This window comes from Ailuropoda melanoleuca, chromosome 2 (genome assembly GCF_002007445.2).
Source record: "Ailuropoda melanoleuca isolate Jingjing chromosome 2, ASM200744v2, whole genome shotgun sequence".
Taxonomy (NCBI): Eukaryota; Metazoa; Chordata; class Mammalia; order Carnivora; family Ursidae; genus Ailuropoda; species Ailuropoda melanoleuca.
Genome location: NC_048219.1, coordinates 191607311 through 191625629, shown reverse-complemented (window position 1 = coordinate 191625629; position 18319 = coordinate 191607311). Strand labels below are relative to the sequence as shown.

At 44.6% G+C, this 18319-nt stretch overlaps 1 protein-coding gene and 1 non-coding gene across 11 annotated transcripts in view; both read right to left on the bottom strand.

The window, feature by feature from the left end:
* Positions 1-5774: 5774 nt before the first annotated feature.
* Positions 5775-5879, bottom strand: LOC117801248. Its single transcript, XR_004623773.1, has one exon. It is a non-coding gene; the product is annotated as a U6 spliceosomal RNA (small nuclear RNA).
* Positions 5880-15077: 9198 nt separating this feature from the next.
* Positions 15078-18319, bottom strand: part of COPS7B (COP9 signalosome subunit 7B) — a 29731-nt gene continuing 26489 nt past the window's right edge. For all 10 annotated transcript variants that reach the window (XM_011222646.3, XM_034655392.1, XM_011222645.3 and 7 more), the window contains one exon: positions 15078-16830. In XM_011222646.3, the coding sequence (XP_011220948.1) occupies positions 16672-16830 (159 nt within the window). In that variant the 3' untranslated portion in view covers positions 15078-16671. The remainder of the gene's footprint in view (positions 16831-18319) is intronic.

Below are 18319 nucleotides of genomic sequence, written 5' to 3'. Positions count from 1 at the left end.
CCCTATAGACGAGAGCAACTGTAAAAGGAAAATACTAAAGAATTAGTTTAACAATAAATTGTACAGAAACTACATAAAAACTGAGTTAGAAAACCAGAAAATAAAGACATGTCATGCTCATGATAAGACTCAATGTTGTAATGATGTTGTTTGTTTTCAAATGGGGAGATATATATATATATTTAAAGTAATGTCAATAAAAATCTCAATGGAAATTTTTAGGAAACATGCCCAAATGATCCTGAAGCACATCTGGAAAAATAAAGACACACAACTTTCCCCAAGTCTCCTCCTGGGGAGGTGAAGGTCTGGGCTGGGAGAGGGGACATAAATGGTAGGGGTGGGGAGGCAGGTGGGGACAGAGGACTTGCAATCGTTGAGCTTGGAAAGTGGTCGCAGTTGTTAACTCCTGGATGTGACTTCAGGCATTCCCCACTTAGGGGGAAGCAGTGAAAAAAAAATTCACTGAGCCTCGGGCATAGCTACAAAGGGAGCGCGCATTCTTGGTGGGAGCTGGGCTCTTCCGTGCTGTAGCACTCCGACTCTCCTGTTGGTATTGGACGGCCATACATCTTCTAAGAGCCATAAAAAGAAATCTTCAGTGGCTTTTCGTGTGTCATTTAGTGACAAAGATAAGGAAGTTTCTCAATGGCAGTGTTAAAGTATAAGCGGGGTATCATTTGCCCATAAAAATTATGGCTGAGGCCAGGTTAATTTTTTCTAAGGTTACATGTGGATGAGAAAAAGGGTGTTAGCATTTTTATGAGGTCATGTAATGTCAGGACTGACTAATGTTTCTGAATAAGTATCTCCTGCATGGAATGTAAGCCTCCCCCAGATGCCTCTTAGAGGAAAGCCCAAACCGGTGGACAGCCACCCACGGTCCGCCATTCCTGTGTTAGAGCACTTGCTGAAAAACTTATTTTGCAATGTGGAGGCCCACAGATTCACTCATGGCAGAGAATGACTGATCATCACCCTCCTGTCCCTTTGGGATGCTTGACCAAACAGTGAGACGCGCACATGCCTGTAGCCATAGTTATTAATATCGTAAGATCTTAGCCAATTTCAGGTCCCATGCCCAGACACCCAGCTGTAGAGGTAGTTAGCTATAGCTTAGTGTTTGATGGTACTCCTTGGGGCTTACAATAAGGCTTCTCCCAACTCTGCAAAAATGTGCAAGAGGAGGAGAAAAGATTGCCCTCCAAGAGTGATCAAAAAGAGCCTGGTAATGGGGCAGCTGAGTGGCTCAGTCAAGCATCTGCCTGTTGGTTTCAGCTCAGATCATGATCTCAGCGCCATGAGATCAAGCCCCACGTCAGGCTTCATGCTCAGTGCAGAGTCTGCTTATCTCTTTCCCTCTGCTCCTCCCTGCCCCCCCCCCCCCCCGGCTCATGCTCTCTCTCTCAAATAAATAAATTTTTAAAATCTTAAAAAAAAAAAAAGAACCTGGAAAAATACCCCTGGTCAGGACACAGCCTGACCCATGCCTGACCACCAGAATCCCCGACAGAAAGAATGGCTAACATTTGTGTTAGGTTTCTGTACGGACATGTTTCCCATCTCTTGGTATATACCTCGGAGTGAAATTGCTGGGTCAAATGGTAACTCTTTGTGGAACTGTTTGAGGAACTGCCAGACCATTTTCCCAAGTGGCCACACCATTTTGCATTACCACCCGCAGTGTATGAGGGCTCCAATTTCTCCACATTCTGACCAACACTTGTTATTATCTGTCTTTTTGATTATAGCAATTTTAGTGGGTGTGGAGTGGTATCTCTTTGTGGTTTTGATTTGCATTTCTCCAATAAATGATGTTGAGCATCTTTTCATGTGCATTGGCCTTTGTATATCTTTTTTGAAAAATGTCTGTTCAGATCTGTTGCCCGTTTTTTAATTAGTGGAGGTTTTTTTCCCTCCCAACTCCAGATACATGGTGTCTTTTCCAATCTCACTTCTCCAACCCTCCACCACCACCTGGATGTACAGCAATTCAATCTTATTCTAATACTACCTGGCGTTAGCATCAGACTCCATGGGTTTAAGAGCTCAGCACCACAAGACTGTCCCCACTTCGAAGTCAGCTCCAAGAATTTGCATCCTTATTACCTACACTTCTGTCCAACTTGGCTACAAGTCAGTGGTTCCCACCAGGGTCAGTAATTTGCTAGGACAACTCATAAAGTTCAGGAAAATCCCAGAGTCCTGAGCACAGGAGCCTCTGTCCTCATGGGGTGGGGCTGTGCCATCCTCCTGCCATGTGGATGTGCTCACCTCCTCAGAAGCTCTTGAACCCTGTCATTTAGGGGTTCTTGTGGAGGTTTTATTATGTAGGCATGACTGTGCCATTGGCGATTATCTCAATCTCCAGCCCCTCTCTCCTCCCTGGAGGTTGGGGGGTGGGGTTGACAGTTCCAAGCTTTTAATCAAGGTTTGGTCTTTCTGGGAACCACCCCCTGTCCCGAAGCTACCTAGCGGTGGACAAAGAGTCAATTCATTAGAAAAAAAGACACTCTTTTCACCCTTATCACTCAGGAAATTCAAGAGTTTTAGGAGATCTGTGCCAGGAACTGAGAACAAGGACCAAGTACCTTCCTTATTACACCACAATTAAGCTATTTGTCTTTGTTATTCAGTTATAAGAGTTCTTTATATAGTCTAGATACTAGTCCCTTATCAGATACATAATTTGTAAATCTTTTCTCCTGCTCAGTAGGTTGTCTTTTAACTTTCTTGTTGGTGTCTTTAGCACAAACTTTTAATTTTGATGAAGTCCCATCTACCTATTTTTTTTGTCTTAGTGTCCAAGGTGACAAAGGTTTATCTCTATTTTTTCTAAAAATTTTATAGTTTTAGCTCTTATATTTAGGTCTAGGATTCATTTGGGGTTAATTTTGTATCTAGTGTAAGTATTTTTTTGCATGTAGATAACCAGTTGTCCCAGTATCATTTGTTAAAAACCCTATTCTGGGAGTGCCCCTCTACTTACCAAATGGGATGCTGTGTGATTCACGAATCACTTAATAAAGTCAATTAGATCTGCAAAACAAACAAACCAAAAACACACACACACACACTATTCTTTCCCCCATTGATTGTCTTTGCACCCTTGTCAAAAATCAGTTGACTGCAAATGTGAGGTTTATTTATGGACTCTGAATTCTATTTCATTGATCTATACGTCTATTTTTATGCCACTACCACATTGTCTTAATCACTGTTTGGGTTTTATTTTTATTAAAATTTGGACTTGTAAAGTCCTCCAAATTTCTTCTATTTCAAGATATTTTTGGCCTCTTTTTGGCCAAGATAAAATTCTAGGCCTCTTGAGTTCCCATATGAATTTTAGGACCAGTTTGTCAGTTTGCAAAGAACTGGAATTCAGTCAGCTGGAATTCGGACAGAGAGTGCATTGAGTGTGCAGATCAATTGAGGGAATATTACCATTTTAATTATGTTAAATCTTTTGATCCATGAAGATAGAATGTCTTTCCATTTATTTGGAATTTTTTAATGCAACAATATTTTGTGGTTTTAAGAGTATAAGTTTTACACTTCTGGGGCAACTGGGTGGCAGAGTCGGTTGAGTGTCCAACTCCTGGTTTTGGCTCAGGTCATGGCCTTGGGGTTGTGGGATCAAGCCCCGCATGGGGCTCTGCACTCAGTGCAGACTCAGCTTGAGATTCTCTCTCCCTCTCCCTCTCCCTCTGCCCCTCCCAAGATAAATACATCTTAAAAAAAAAAAAGTGTAAGTTTTACACTTCTGTTGTGAAAGTTATTCATTTCATTCCTTTTGGTGTTATTGTAAATGAAATTGTTTTCTTAATTTTATTTTCAGATTGTGCATTGCAAGTGTATAGAAATACAACTGGTTTTTGCAAACTTGTTGAACCTATCAGTTCTAATAATTCTTTTTTTTAAAGATTTATTTATTTATTGGGGGGGGCCGGGGGGAGGCACAGAGGTAGAGGAAGTCTTAAGCAGACATCGAACTAAGTGTGGAGCCTGACATGGGGCCCAATCTCATGACCCTGAGATCACCACCTGAGCCAAAACCTAGTCAGGTGCTTAACCAACTAACTGCACCACCCAGGAGCCCCGCTAATAATTCTCTTTAAGAAACACTATATTAAAATTATAGAAGTTAGGAAATCTTCCTCAACTCACCTCATTCCAAAAGTTCAGAGAACTAATTTCACATAAAGAAAAAAGAAAGAACACAAAGTATCAGTGTAAAAATCCCACCCAAAGTGTCTGTAAGAAAAATACAGAAAAAGAATAAGAAGCAGAATAACATCCCTACAGACAATAAGTGAAACTATACCAACTATTCCAATCAAGAAAGAAGACGTTACCAAGTCATAATGGGAAAAACTCAGAAGTGAGACAATAGCACTTAGGACATACGAGAAATAAATAATAATTTCAGGTATGAAGACTAAATAAGAAAAAATACGAGACCAAATCAAATGATATTCATGAGAAATAAAATGTGAAAAGTACACATAAAGGAGTTCAAGAGAAAATGACAAATATAGGAAATAGTCAAAGGAGAGCCTGGAAATGAATGGGAACGGAATGAATACTAGAAACTAAAATTCAAGGAAACTTTCCTGAAATTAGAAAGGGGGGGGCGGGAGGGCAGAGATTTGATACTACATTGTATCAGTGAGGATCCATTTAGGAGAAAGAAACCGCAAAGAAATTTGAACAGGAAAGTTTCATATCAAAGATCACTAACTATAACAGGAGGTTGGAATAATGGAGGAATGGCCAGCAAAGAGTAAAAGGAACTTTAAAGAATACAGAAGTAGCAGATAACAGGAAAAGTCTCTACACCTAAGTCTGTGACAGAGGAACCAAGAGAAGGTCCTCCTTCCTCGGGACTGATGCCAAGACCTTGGAAAGGGACACAGCTGTGACTCACTGGATGGCGGAGAAGTTTGCTGAAGCTGAAACCACCCAAGGGAATGCCAAGGGGAGCTTTCCACGGGTAGTGTCCTGGGCCGCTGACCGCCAGGCTCTGCTGGAGCTAAGAGCTCCACACGGCAGGTGCTGCATAAGCCTGGTGCATGAGGCACCCTTGAGTCAAGAAGAGAAACTCCTTCCTCCTCCAGTGCCCCCACAGCACCCTCTGCAGACGAAGTTTAACACTGGGCCAGCTCTCAAAGGAGAAACAACTGTGGGGCCCAGCTTCATGACCACAGAGCAGACAGTGAAGTTGGTTTTGGAAGCTGAGACACAATAGAGTAATAACTGGTGCCCACAGATTAAAAAAGAATACAATGTGCTTGAGAAAACTGACTCAGAATGTGCAACACCAAGACATATTTTAGTAAATTTACTGGATATTAAGAGAGGAGGAATCCTTTAATCATCAAAGTGAAAAAGAACAAGTGACTTACAAGGGAAAGAAAATTAGATTATCATCAGACTTTTCAACAGCACTTCTTTGTATCAGAAGAAAATGGTGTGAGCTATCTAAGGCAAAAGTGTGAGCCAAGGATTTTATATTCAAGAAAACTGACTTTCAAGTATAAAAGGTACAAACTGTTATCAATGTACAAGAACTCAGGGAATATTGTTCCCATGAGCGCTTCCTGAAGAATTTACTAGAGAACAAGACTCAGACTGCCAAAATTACTAGTTACATAAGAGATAGCAGAGAGCATTAAATACATAGTTACTTGTAAAACCCAAACTATATGATGTTTAAAAGGCAGAGAAGATGGTATATGTAGGCCATAGGCTCTATTGATGTAGATAGAACAGCTACAAACATTGGGGTGCAAACGAATTTGTGTTTCACCCTTGTGTAGGGGCCACGTTAATCTTCTCTGTATCATTCCAATTTTAGTCTATGTCCTGCTGGAGTGCACACAGGAACTTTTAAACTCTTCTCAGTTATCATTCTGGTGGTAGCAGCATTAGTATTGATATTCCCTGTTGTGTGCGTAATGTTGCCTAAAACAAATGAGTAATTATGAGCTATTTTAACTATCGTCCCCTGTGTCCTAAAAATCAGGATTCTCAGTGTGGAAGAAAGAAGAGACAGCTGTAATTTTTTAAAAGATTAAATAAAAAAATCTATAGTCCTGAAATTTAATTGGAAAAACAGTATGAACTTATGAGGTATTTAATCTATCATTCTATGTCTAATAGCTCCGTCCATTGAAAAGGCCTGGAAACAAGGACGAGTTCATAGCAGTGAGCATCCCTGGAGTCCACACTGTGGCCACAAAAACGCCATTTCCCACTACAAGTCAGGGCTGTGTGGAGAAATGACTGACAGCAGGTCGGAGGAGAAAATGTACAAAAGGTGTCTGGAGCATCCTGACATAAATGACGGCACACAAGCCACCGTGGGTATGCTACATGTAGCCTAGCATGCTGTCAAAAGAACACAGAAACCAACCCACAGGGGTTCCCACTGGCCAAGACAGGACAATTTGAGCCTTGAGCATCATAATAATTGCAACAAATTGAAACTCGTCGAATTTATTTAAATCCTTGAGTGCATGATGATACTGAACAAATGAACTGGTCACCTGCAGGACGTAATAAGGAAGCAGCTTATTATTTTGCAAACTGATAAATACAGGGAATAAAGGAAGCATTTATCCTGCCTCTTCTGCATGAGCTATACCACTGGGTAACCTCATGGTAGATGAGAGGAAGCATCTGTTTACAAAGAAATCCAGCAAATAAATGAAAAAGAAATGATGGAATTAAAATGTCATCATTTGGCAGTGGTGGCAGCTGTGGTTCTTTTCATTGCGTCCTGTAGAACACTGGAACAGTCGCATCAACGATGCAATCATCTGCTTAACACTCTCAAGACATTTTCTCAAAGCCTATTTACTTATAAATTGTGTGGAATGACGAAATTAATATGCAATAAAATGTGAATCATAGCACAATGAAAACAATATATGTCACCCTCTTGGACCCCCAGTGAATTAATCAATCTAGGCACTGAGCATCCATAGCTACAAACACCACAAAGGGAGAGGCAGCCTGACATTACATGGCCCCTGGTGAAGGAACACATCACCACCTAGAGTCTTGGCCAAAAGACAGAAGCTGAGTCTGATCAAGCTTCTAGATCAGCTGACAATGAGCAGCAAATACAAAGGGCAGCGGAGCGTATGGAACTGTCCCATGACCGGGCAGCAAACAAACCCAGACTGTAGGAACCGCTACAGGCCAAGGGCCTGGATTCTTCAACAGATAAAATGACAGGAAAGAAAAGGGATGAGAGGAGACTCTGAAGGTTAGAGAGAGGTAAAGATATATTTTTAAAAGCGGGCAAGACTGGGGTGCCTGGCTGGCACAGCCGGTTAAGCCTCTGACTCTTGGTTTTGGCTCAGGGTCATGAGATCAAGCCCTGTGTGAGGCCTGCACGCAGCCAGCGTGGACTCTGCTTGAGATTGTCTCTCCTTCTCTCTCTGCCGCTCCCACTCGTGCGCTCGCTCTCACTCTCTCTAATAAATTAATCTTAAAAAAAAAAAAGTAGGCAAGACTGAACCATAGTTTCTAGAGATGCACACTTGGATGTGGAAAATATAATGAAACACAAAGAAGTGATTACTATAAAAACTAGGTAGTGGTTACTCTGGGCGTGGGGTGGGGATGACACTACTGCGATTTGGATGGGGAACATGGAGGTGCTTCTGGGGTGGCTGCAACATTCCGCCTCCAGGGTTACAAGAGCATTTGGGGCGTTTGCCTTATAATACCTCATTAAGCTCTACCTTTGTTTCGTGTATTTTTCTGTATCTCTATTTCAAAAGAGTTTTAAGTAAAGATTTTTTTTTAAGTAAAAAGATTATTTAAAAAGGAATGTTGGAGTGGTGCAGTTGAGTGACAGCTCTTGGTTTTGGCCGGGGTCATGATCTCAGGATCATGAGATCGAGTAATGCATGGGCTCACACTGAGCACAGAGTCTGATTAAGACTCTCTCCCTCTGCCTCTGCCCCCTGCACGCATGCACTCTACCCCAAATAAAGAAATATTAAAATAAATAAAAAGGAATGTTAAAAATTGACACATATGTCACATAACACCATGGCACAAACAGCACACTTTGGGAAATGCGGAGCTTTTCCATAAGCCTGGATATTGAGAGGCAAGAGAAGCCACCTAGCCACAGAAAAGTCTCTCTGAAGACCTCTGTGCCCATTTGGATTGGGTGGACTTCATAGTGGGGGTAGGGAAGAGTACAGCAGGAAAGTGAGGTCTGTACTGGACAGCCTGAAGACACAAGGGGCAGCCAGTGAAGGCCGTGTGGATAGGGTGGGGGTGGAGGGTCCTATCTAAATACCTCCTATGCACTTCCTAGCATATGCAGCTGAAACACAAGACCCTGTCTCAACCATAGCGTCTCCTAGGTGGCCCACCAGGACCCTGGCCAGTGGGGATGGCTAGAGATGTCACAACCAGCCTAAAGTCCTGAGGCATGTAGAGACCTACAGAACAGCGTCTCGGAGGCATAAAACCACTGTTGTAGTCCAGCTGTCCCCTCATTTACGCAAGAATTGCACCCCCATCCAGGTAGACATGCCTGTAGTATACGGTCCTCTCCTCCCAGTCACAGCTGATTGGACCAGAGAGGAACACCCTATGCTGGAAGTAGCAGACCCCTGCGGTTTGCTGTCCAGCCTCTATTACTCCTCCCTCTTGTGGTACCACCTCAAATTTCCTTTCAGACACCTCCCTTCTCCCATGTGGTCAGAGTAGGATAACCTCATCTCCAGTTTAAGCTTAGATTAAACCAGTAAAATATCCCTATCTCCAGGTGTTCAAGGAGGGGTTGAGTCCAGGCACAAGCCAATCACTGAACGTCATTCCCTTGGCCCTGTGATTGGTTGAGGGATGGCCACTTGACCCAGGCTGGTCTAATTAGAATGAACCTTACAACCGCTGTAGGGAGTGATGAAATCCCCCCAGTCCCTCACTTCTGTGTGATGCACAGTGAGGATGAAAAGTCTAGGACTGCCACAGTTTCTCTTGATCTTGAGGGAAGGTGTCCTGAGAATAAAGCCAGAACTCAAAAGTGTGCAGAGCCATGGATGTTGCAGAGAAATGGAGCAAGTTTCCTTTTTTAAAAGATTTTATTTGAGAGAGAGACCATGTACACATGTGCACAAGCAGGGGGAGGAGCAGAGGGGGAGGGAGATGGAGGGGGAAACAATCTCAGACTCCCCACTAAGGGTGGAGCCCAAAACCAAGAGATCAAGACCTGAGCCCATACCAAGAGTCAGGTGCTTAACCAACCGAGCCTCCCAGGGCCCCATGGAGCAAATTTCATGATGACATCCTGAACCTGGGGGCCAGTTCAGTCATTCCTCTGGATTTTATTACATGAACCAATATTCCCCCTTTTTCCTTCTTTTTTTAAATTGAACCAGTTTCCAACAGGTTTTCCGCATTTGCAACTGGAGGTATATTAGGAATGTTACGGCTGAAAGTACAGAAAATACTGCTAACAGTGACTTCAACAAATACAGGTATACTTTTTGCACAAAACAAGAATTCCAAGAGATGATGGCCTAGGACTGCTCACATAGCTCAGCAATGTTGCACACACACACGAGCGCATGTAAAGGTCATGGCATCTGAAAAAGGCCTGGATTGTTCCTATGTCGGTTCCTGGCTTAGATAGTATACCAAAGTTACAGGAGACATTAGCACTGGGCGGAACTGGGTGAAAGGTACACCAGGTCACTACTATTTTTGCAACTACTTATACAGTAGAATCTCTATCTCAAAATTAAATGTTTTTTAAAAGAAAGTATGTAAGTGCACTGATAGGTCTGCATGATTTCAGGGTTTCATATTTCCCTGATGCCCATCTAGCTCCTGGGGGTTAGGAGGCTGGGGCAGCATTCATGAGTCCCGCACCCTTCATGATTCCAAATTTCAGCATCATCACCAGGCCCTCCCTATTAAGCTGCTTCAATTTCGCAGTGAGATGGAGAACAGAACAAGGCAGCTCAAAAGAGAGGCTGGCATACATGCAAATGTATTCACCTACCTTTCTGGAGGATGGGGAGGGCATTTGCATGCATATGTGCACACACACACACGCACACATGCACACACACCCTTACTCTGGCAACAACCTGGGATTCACAGTGCCACAATGACAGCTCTTGTCTAAGGGCTCCTGGATGTCTCCTACCAGACCGAATTCATTTACCACTCAGGGACCTACAGTCTTGGCCTTTCAAAAGTCATCTTCTTGTTCCAAACCCACCCATTTCAGATGAATAACTCAATCTGAATAGGAAATTAACCACCTTGACTGTTCTAAGTTCCCCCTGAGTCCATTGATGCCAACAACCCAGGACCCAGGCTCTGCCTTTGTCCAAAGTAACAGTGTTCAGGTTCAGGGTCCAACACCATTTCCTCAGCACCCTGATGCACTGCTGCCCTCTGCTGGTGACTTTTAGGTAGTACTTAAAATCTTTAAAACAATGATCCTGGTGGGGGAGGAGTCAGGGACAAGAACAAGAAAGTCACAAAAGAAATGCAGTGGGGTAATCACCATTTGAGAAATATTTACCCTCACTGGTAATTAAAGAAATGCAAACTACAACATCAAAGAGATACTATTCCCCCCAAATCAGATTGGCTGTAATGGAAAACAATCGCAACATCCAGTGCAGTCCAGGGCTTGCCACACAATAAGGCAAACACAAAAACTGCTTAACCCCAGCAGGGCACCCTCTGGACCCCCCCAGGGCTCGGGCACCCAGGCACCCTGTGGTGAAGCCCTGGTTTGCATAGCTGGGAGGAGTGTAAGCCAGCAGACCCTTCTGGGGGAGCTTGGTTCTATGCAGCAATGACCTTAAAATTTCAACTCCTCTGGGGCATCTGGGTGGCTCAGTCGTTAAGCGTCTGCCTTCGGCTCAGGGCATGATCCCAGCATTCTGGTATCCAGTCCTACATCAAGCTCCTCCACTGGGAACCTGATTCTTCCTCTCCCACTCCCCCTGCTTGTGTTCCCTCTCTCACTGGCTGTCAAATAAATAAAATCTTAAAAAAAAAAAAAAAAAAAAAAACCTCTGGGAGGGGACCTGGGTGGCTCAGTCGTTAGGCATCTGCCTTCGGCTCAGGGCATGATCCCAGCGTTCTGGGATCAAGACCCGCATTGGGCTCCCTGCTCTGTGGGAAGCCTGCTTCTCCCTCTCCCACTCCCCCTGCTTGCATTCCCTCTCTCACTGCCTCTCTCTGTCAAATAAATAAATAAATAAATAAATAAAATCTTCAAAAAAACAAAAACAAAACTCTGGGGACAGGAGAGGCAGATCGACGTGGCTCAGGTGACGAATTACTCACACAGGAGGATATCTTTTCCACTGTGTTAGGAACAAAGCAGGTGAGGCTGGAAGCAGATGATTCCACAGGTGGAGAAAACCTAGTGTTCTTTTCACTACGAAGCAGGAAAATAGTCATCCGCCAAGTGAAGGGTGATGGGGTACACTGCTTTGAGAGGACGGTGAAACTAGACCGACTGTAGGCAGTGTGCACGAGCTGCCTCTGGACGGACGATGGGATGGCCCCACACCTCTGAGGACCACCATCGCATTTAGAGACAACAGACGAGTAGTGGCACCACCCTGCAGCGGTGGGACCTCTCCAGCAGCAGTGAGCTGCTATAGGAGTTCCCAATCTCTTCACATTTTCCTTGTGTTTCTCTGCCCATTCTAAAATTTCTTTAGGGGCGAGAGGCAACTGACTGACTCGGTAGGGCATAAGACTTGATCTCAGGGTGATTCCAAGCCCAATGTTGGGCATGGAGTCTACTTAATAAATTTTTTTTAAAAAAAGAAAGCAAAAATTAGAATTATGGGGCACCTGGGTGGCTCGGTCAGTTGAACATCCAACTCTTAATTTCGGTTCAGGTCATGATCTCATGGTAGTGGGATGGAGTACCACATTGGGCTCCAAGCTCAGCAGGGAGTCTGCTTGGGATCCTCTCCCCCCTCCCCCGCCTCTGCCCCTCCTGCTGCTGCTTCTCTCAAATTAATAGATCTTTGAAAATAGATAAATACATAAAAATAAAATTTCTTCAGGGGCATCTCTCCTCTTTTTGAGTCCAGCTGGAGGTGTTTGCCAGAGTTCCATTGTGACCTTCCTATTTTACTTATGTATGTTCTCCATAGGTTCTATGATTCACTCCATGGTTTCACCCCATTTCCTGTGACTTGAAAATCTGGAAAGTAAGTAACTAGGTGTCTCTGGGGAAACCTGGATAACTTAGTCGATTAAGCGTCTGCCTTCAGCTCAGGTCATGATCTCAGGCTCTTTGCCCCTCCTCCTGCTGGTGCTCTCTGACAAATAAATAAAACCTTAAAAAAAAAAAAAGATGAATCGATACTAGGGTCTGGCTAGGGAAAAACAATTTAAGGACAGATATAAATGACCCCAAGAAGAATTGGGTTACACCCTATCTTTCCCCTTCTCCATCACTTACTTCCTTGTGAGTTTTAACTAAGAACAACAGTTCTCATCCCAAAATGACCCAATATTCCCTTTTTTTTTTTTAAGATTTTATTTATTTATTTGACAGAGATAAAGACAGCCAGCGAGAGAGGGAACACAAGCAGGGGGAGTGGGAGAGGAAGAAGCAGGCTCATAGCAGAGGAGTGATGTGGGGCTCGATCCCATAACACCGGGATCACACCCTGAGCCGAAGGCAGATGCTTAACTGCTGTGCCACCCAGGCGCCCCCCAACATTCCCTTTTTAGAATGAATACTTAGTTACTACACCTTTACTGTCCTGAGGTTAAGTCACAGAAAACATGCCTAATGACAAAAGTTTAAAAGATCCGTTTAATGTCCTCAGAGCAATGTAATGGAGATGCAAAGTGAAATTTACAATAAAAAAATAGATTTCAGGGGTGCCTGGGTGGCTCAGTCGTTAAGCATCTGCCTTTGGCTCAGGGCGTGATCCCGGTGTTCTGGGATCAAGCCCCACATCAAGCTCCCTGCTCTGCTGGGAAGCCTGCTTCTTCCTCTCCCACTCACCCTGCTCGTGTTCCTCTCTTGCTGGCTGTCTCTCTGTCATATAAATAAATAAAGCCTTTAAAAAAAATAGATTTAAATCTGTAAATCTCAAGCGTAACTACAAGAAAAGACTTACTGAAGCAATCAAATGCTCATGGCGTATGCAAAATCCCCAGGAAGACACAGGTACGATCACAGAATGATCAAAGTATGCTATACTTGAAATTCAAATACATATATGACAGCCCTTCAGGTCCAGTAAAAATCAATCAATGGTTGCATTTTTTTTTAAAGATTTTTTTTCATATATTTATTTGTGAGAGAGGAAGTGAGCGAGCAAGCGAGAGAGAAGGAGCAGGGAAGAGGGGCAGAGGGAGAAGCAGACTCCCCACTGAGCAGGGAGCCTGATGTGGGACTTGATCCCTGGACCCCAGGATCATGACCTGAGCCGAAGGCAGACGCTTAACTCACTGAGCCACCCAGGCACCCCAATTGCTGCATTTCAAAAAAGTGTTTGAGGGTGCCTGGGTGGCTCAGTTGGTTGGGCGACTGCCTTTGGCTCAGGTCATGATCCCAGAGTTCCGGGATCAAGTCCCACATCGGGTCCTCCCTGCCTCATGGGAAGCCTGCTTCTCCCTCTGACCTTCCCCCCTATTTGTGCTCTCTCGCTCTCTCTAAAACAAATAAAATCTTAAAAAAAAAAAAAAAGTGAAATCTCAGACTGTTAGAATAATGACTCTAATTATAAGAAATGGAACATGATTTGGTTTCCAGCAACCCAACACGTCAGAGAAAGCAGCAAATATGTAGTATATCACAAGATGTTAATCATCTTAGAATCCTTGGTCACCATCCCATTTTCTATAACTCAAAAGTATGGGGTAAGAGGGAAATCCTACTGATGGTGGTCATCTCAGATCTGGAATACAAGAACAGCCTGCATTGGGGGCTTTGACTACCTCCCTAATGTTACCCAAGTAGGAACCAGAATGCCTCTCATTTGGACAGACAGTAAAGACCAGAAGACTTCAGGAAGCAAACAGCTTAAAGAAGGTGGCTGGAGGTATCATTACGGAGCTAATGCTGCTTAATGTTGCAGTGTCTCCTTCCTAAGAGGTTGCCCTATTGATGAGGACACCACTTCTGAACACTGTGAATAAAACACCTATGCATAGTTCAGACCTAAGTCCAGCCGTCAGAGCATGGCAGATGGGGAACCCAACAGAGCAATGAACATCCCAGCTGTTCCCACGATTCCTGGAGCCCCACCCCCATCCCCTCTGCTTCCTTAAGTGCCTAAGTGGGTTTGGGAAGCAGAAGTTGTGGTGTGTTGGGTGTCAGTTAAAAGCAAGATGAGCCCTCAGAGGAACAAGCAGATAAAAGGACACCAAAGGTCCGTCTGGGGAGCAGACTGATTTTAGTACATGTGCTGCTTAAGCGAGCACTTGGGGAGTCGACTCTACGTGAGATTGTAACACAGAGGAGATGGCAGGATGTATGAGCCAGGAGACCTAGGAGTCTGTTTGCCACTTATCATCAGGCTACTTTGAGTTTCTAGTCCCCTTTTCTCATATGTGAAGTGAGGAGAACTGTAGTAATACTTACCCCTACAGCCTGAGGAGACTGTTTAAGTGGATGGATTCAGTTGCTTGTTATACATGAAGACACTCTATAGAGCACTTCACAAATGTGTACTTAGCACTTAGTGTTTCTAAGGAAGCAAGCAGCAGAACCATACAGAAGATGAACCTAGGGCTCCTCAGGGCCCTGGGGCATCCCAACAAGTGGTCACACATTTCACACAAGTCAAGCCACACTTCCTAGTCTGCTCCCCAGTGGGAAAGATAAGGATGAAAGACCACTTGCCAAGAGTGAGAGTGCCTGTTTTGGGTCTAGAAAGTACAGCTGGGAGGTGTTTTTGAGAAACAGATATTTCCAAAAATTCCTCCAAGTGTGTTCTACTAGACAGTACCAAGAAGAATTTGGTGGTGAAATCAGTGTGGGAATCGGCTTCCTCACCCAGGCCTTTTCGAGAACTTAAAATGAATTTCCAATGAGGATATGGGATGTAGGATGTGTGAAATTTATTTAACAACAAAACCCCTTTTCCACAGAGAATATGTCAAGGGGTTTCATGAAACATACTTTGGGAATTAAACTCTTCAGTTGGGCATAAGGTTAGATGGGCACAGGGACCGGGTGAAAAGGGAAACAATACTTTGCTGACATTCAATCAACAGTCAACACCTGCTGGACAGTTTGGAAAAAGGAGAAACCCATTTTTTAACCATGGAACTGAAAGAGTGTCACATTTTCCCTGAACCACCCTAATCCCAGACCCTCCAGATCCACCAGCTACACAACCCCGCACTCCACAGTCACATACATTAAATCTACACTTTTATTTTTTGTTCTAAAATGTGCTTTTTCTCTCATTGAACTTTAATCAGTCCAGGACCTCCACCTCCCCTTAAAAAAAACAACACACACACACAAACACACACGTCGCCCTCCAACCAGGTGAAAAATCCCCGGCGATTAGTTTATAACAAATATTGACACGAGGGGGAAAAAAAGCATGTTGAAATGTATTAGATCAGAACCTGTACAAAAAAAAAAAAAAAAAAATTAAAATATAACCTGAAACTGTTCAAGTTCAGAAAGGCTAGTCAAGTCCTTTTCTCTTGCCAGGAGAATGCCATCATCAGAGGGCTCTGGGTCATCAGCCAAGGAGGGGTGGAAAGAGAGAGACAGAAGCAGCAGCAGGTCCTTCACCAGACAGAGGGCCCTCGGCACTACCATCCCCAGCTCGGACATCGCCGGGAGAGGTAAAAGATCTCGGGAGAGCAACTGTCGGCAGACAGTCCCAGGCGGCAGCTGGGGCCTTCACACTGAAAACCAGTCTGAGTAGTCAGGGGGTAGCAGGAAGCATGGCCAGCAAAGAACACCAAACCGGAAGGAACTTCTGCCACCCAGCAGACCCGCAGCACCCTCCACTGGTGCGCAGATACCACAGGTTAGTCAACCCAGTGCTCCCAACTAACGAGAGATTGGAGCTGGGCTTAAGAGGCTGAAAACCCGCAGGTTTAGTAAACATAGCCCAGCATCACATCCCTCCGTGGCCTGATCGGAGCTGCCAACAAGGGATAAGGCAGGAGAGGGAAAACACAGCATTTGATACCTGGCTAGAGATCACCTGCACCAGCGTGGGTACTGTGGGGCACGGGGCTGGAGAAGGCACAGCCTCCTCCTCCCTCAGAGAGGAGCCTCCTTCGCAGTCATCCCTGTGGGCCGGCTAAAGCTGCCTCCGGCTTATGACCAGCCTGACAAAATGACATGGAGCAAAAGAAAAACTAGGAGGGAGACAAGCCCTTAAACAAAGACAAGAACCTCCTGGAGGGAAGCTGGGCAGTGTCTGACCCTGATGGGATGGCATCAGTGGAGCCCCTGAGTCTGAAGGAACAACTGGGGGAGGAGGGAGTGGGTGAAGAAAGGATGAACGGTTCTTCTGAAACAGTACCAACAGGGTGGGAGGCGCTGGTGAGGGGACGGGCAGGTCTGGAACTCACTGAAGGTAGACAGGAGAGGAAATAGGCCCTTGGTGTCCCCTCCCCACCTGACCCAGGCCTGGTGAGTGCCAGCTGCCCCAGCCGGCCCTAGTGGCGGCTGGAGACCAGACCTTTCACTTTGGACATCTTCTTGGTGGGCTGCCTCTGCTCAGCGTGAGGGGGACACTCCCGTTCAGCCAACTGTTGCTCCATCTCCTGAGCCGAGGAGGAGGCGGTGGCTTTGAGTGTCTTCTTAATGTTGGTAACCTGGAGGGAGACACAGAATTAGTGTGCTCAGCCTGTAACTGCCAAAAACTCATTGAAACTTGTTCTCACCGTACTGGGGGCCACCCAGGGAAGAAACCAGAATCCTCTGCAAGAAAATGTGAAATTATCCTTAGAAAACCCAGATGAGGAGAGGCAAGCAGGGACTACTCGTAGAAGATACATGGAAATGAGTCAAGCAAAAAATGGAACTAATGCTTCCTTGGTTGAAAAGAGGGAATAAGTCAGTGGAAGTGGACCATCTGGCAAAGAGGTACAACACAGCAGGTGAAGGAAAACACTGGTTAAAATGGCTTTAGAAACAAAAAGGTGGCCCTAAGAACACTGTAGTCAGTTAACCACTGTTCATGTATGAAACCAAAAATATTTTCACGGGAACTTTGGGAATACAGCTGAATGAACCTTCCTGAACAAAGAACTAGAGGATGAACTTCAGCCAACCATGTGACAAATGATGAAAACATAGTATCAGGACTGGCAAAACATGATTACACGAGTTTTCAGCACACGTTTCTTTTTTTTTTTTTTTTTAAAGATTTTATTTATTTATTTGACAGAGATAGAGACAGCCAGCGAGAGAGGGAACACAAACAGGGGGAGTGGGAGANGCTCATAGTGGAGGAGCCTGATGTGGGGCTCGATCCCATAACGCCAGGATCACGCCCTGAGCCGAAGGCAGACGCTTAACCGCTGTGCCACCCAGGCGCCCCTCAGCACACGTTTCTTTACTCAACAAAGAAGGGCTCAAAATTACTTAAGCAACTTCTGAACATTTTCCACATCAGAACACACATCCTTGGTATCATCTGTGTACTGTTATTATGAACGTTCTGCAATTTTTAAATTAGTTCCCAGTTTGCTTTTCACTTATGTATACTGCGGCTAAGAACAGTCTTCTACGTTTAACTGTTCATACTTTTGTGAACAGCTCTGGAAGACATATTCCTAGAAGTGAGCTTTCCAGATCAAAGGGTTGGTACATTTTACACTGTAACAACTATCGCTATCTTGCCTTTTGAAAAGAGATTATACCATCTTGTACTTCTACCAACCGTGCCCTCCTGTGCCTGTTTATATACGCATTCCCCAACGCCACTTCTAAAGGATCTTTTATGCTTTTGCCCCTCAGCCAACTGAGAGGAAGAAAAGGGGGAGGAAAAGTATTGGAAAGAATAAGAGGAGGTAAAGGTGCTTCCCCAGTTTGATGATCCCTGTGTTCTCTGGGAAGCAGGCAGCGTTTTCTATAAAGAAGGGAGTAGTCAGGGTCAAAAGTTCTCAGCAGAAAAGAATACATCCGGAGGAGTTAAGATGCTGGAGGAGTAGGGGACCCCTTTTTCAGCCGGTCCCTTGAGTCGAGTTGAATAGGTACCAGACCATCCTGAACATCCACGGAATCAGCCTGAGACACAGGAAGATACACCTGGATCTCTACAAATGAACATCTCCAGTGCTGAGTATTGAGGTACGAAGC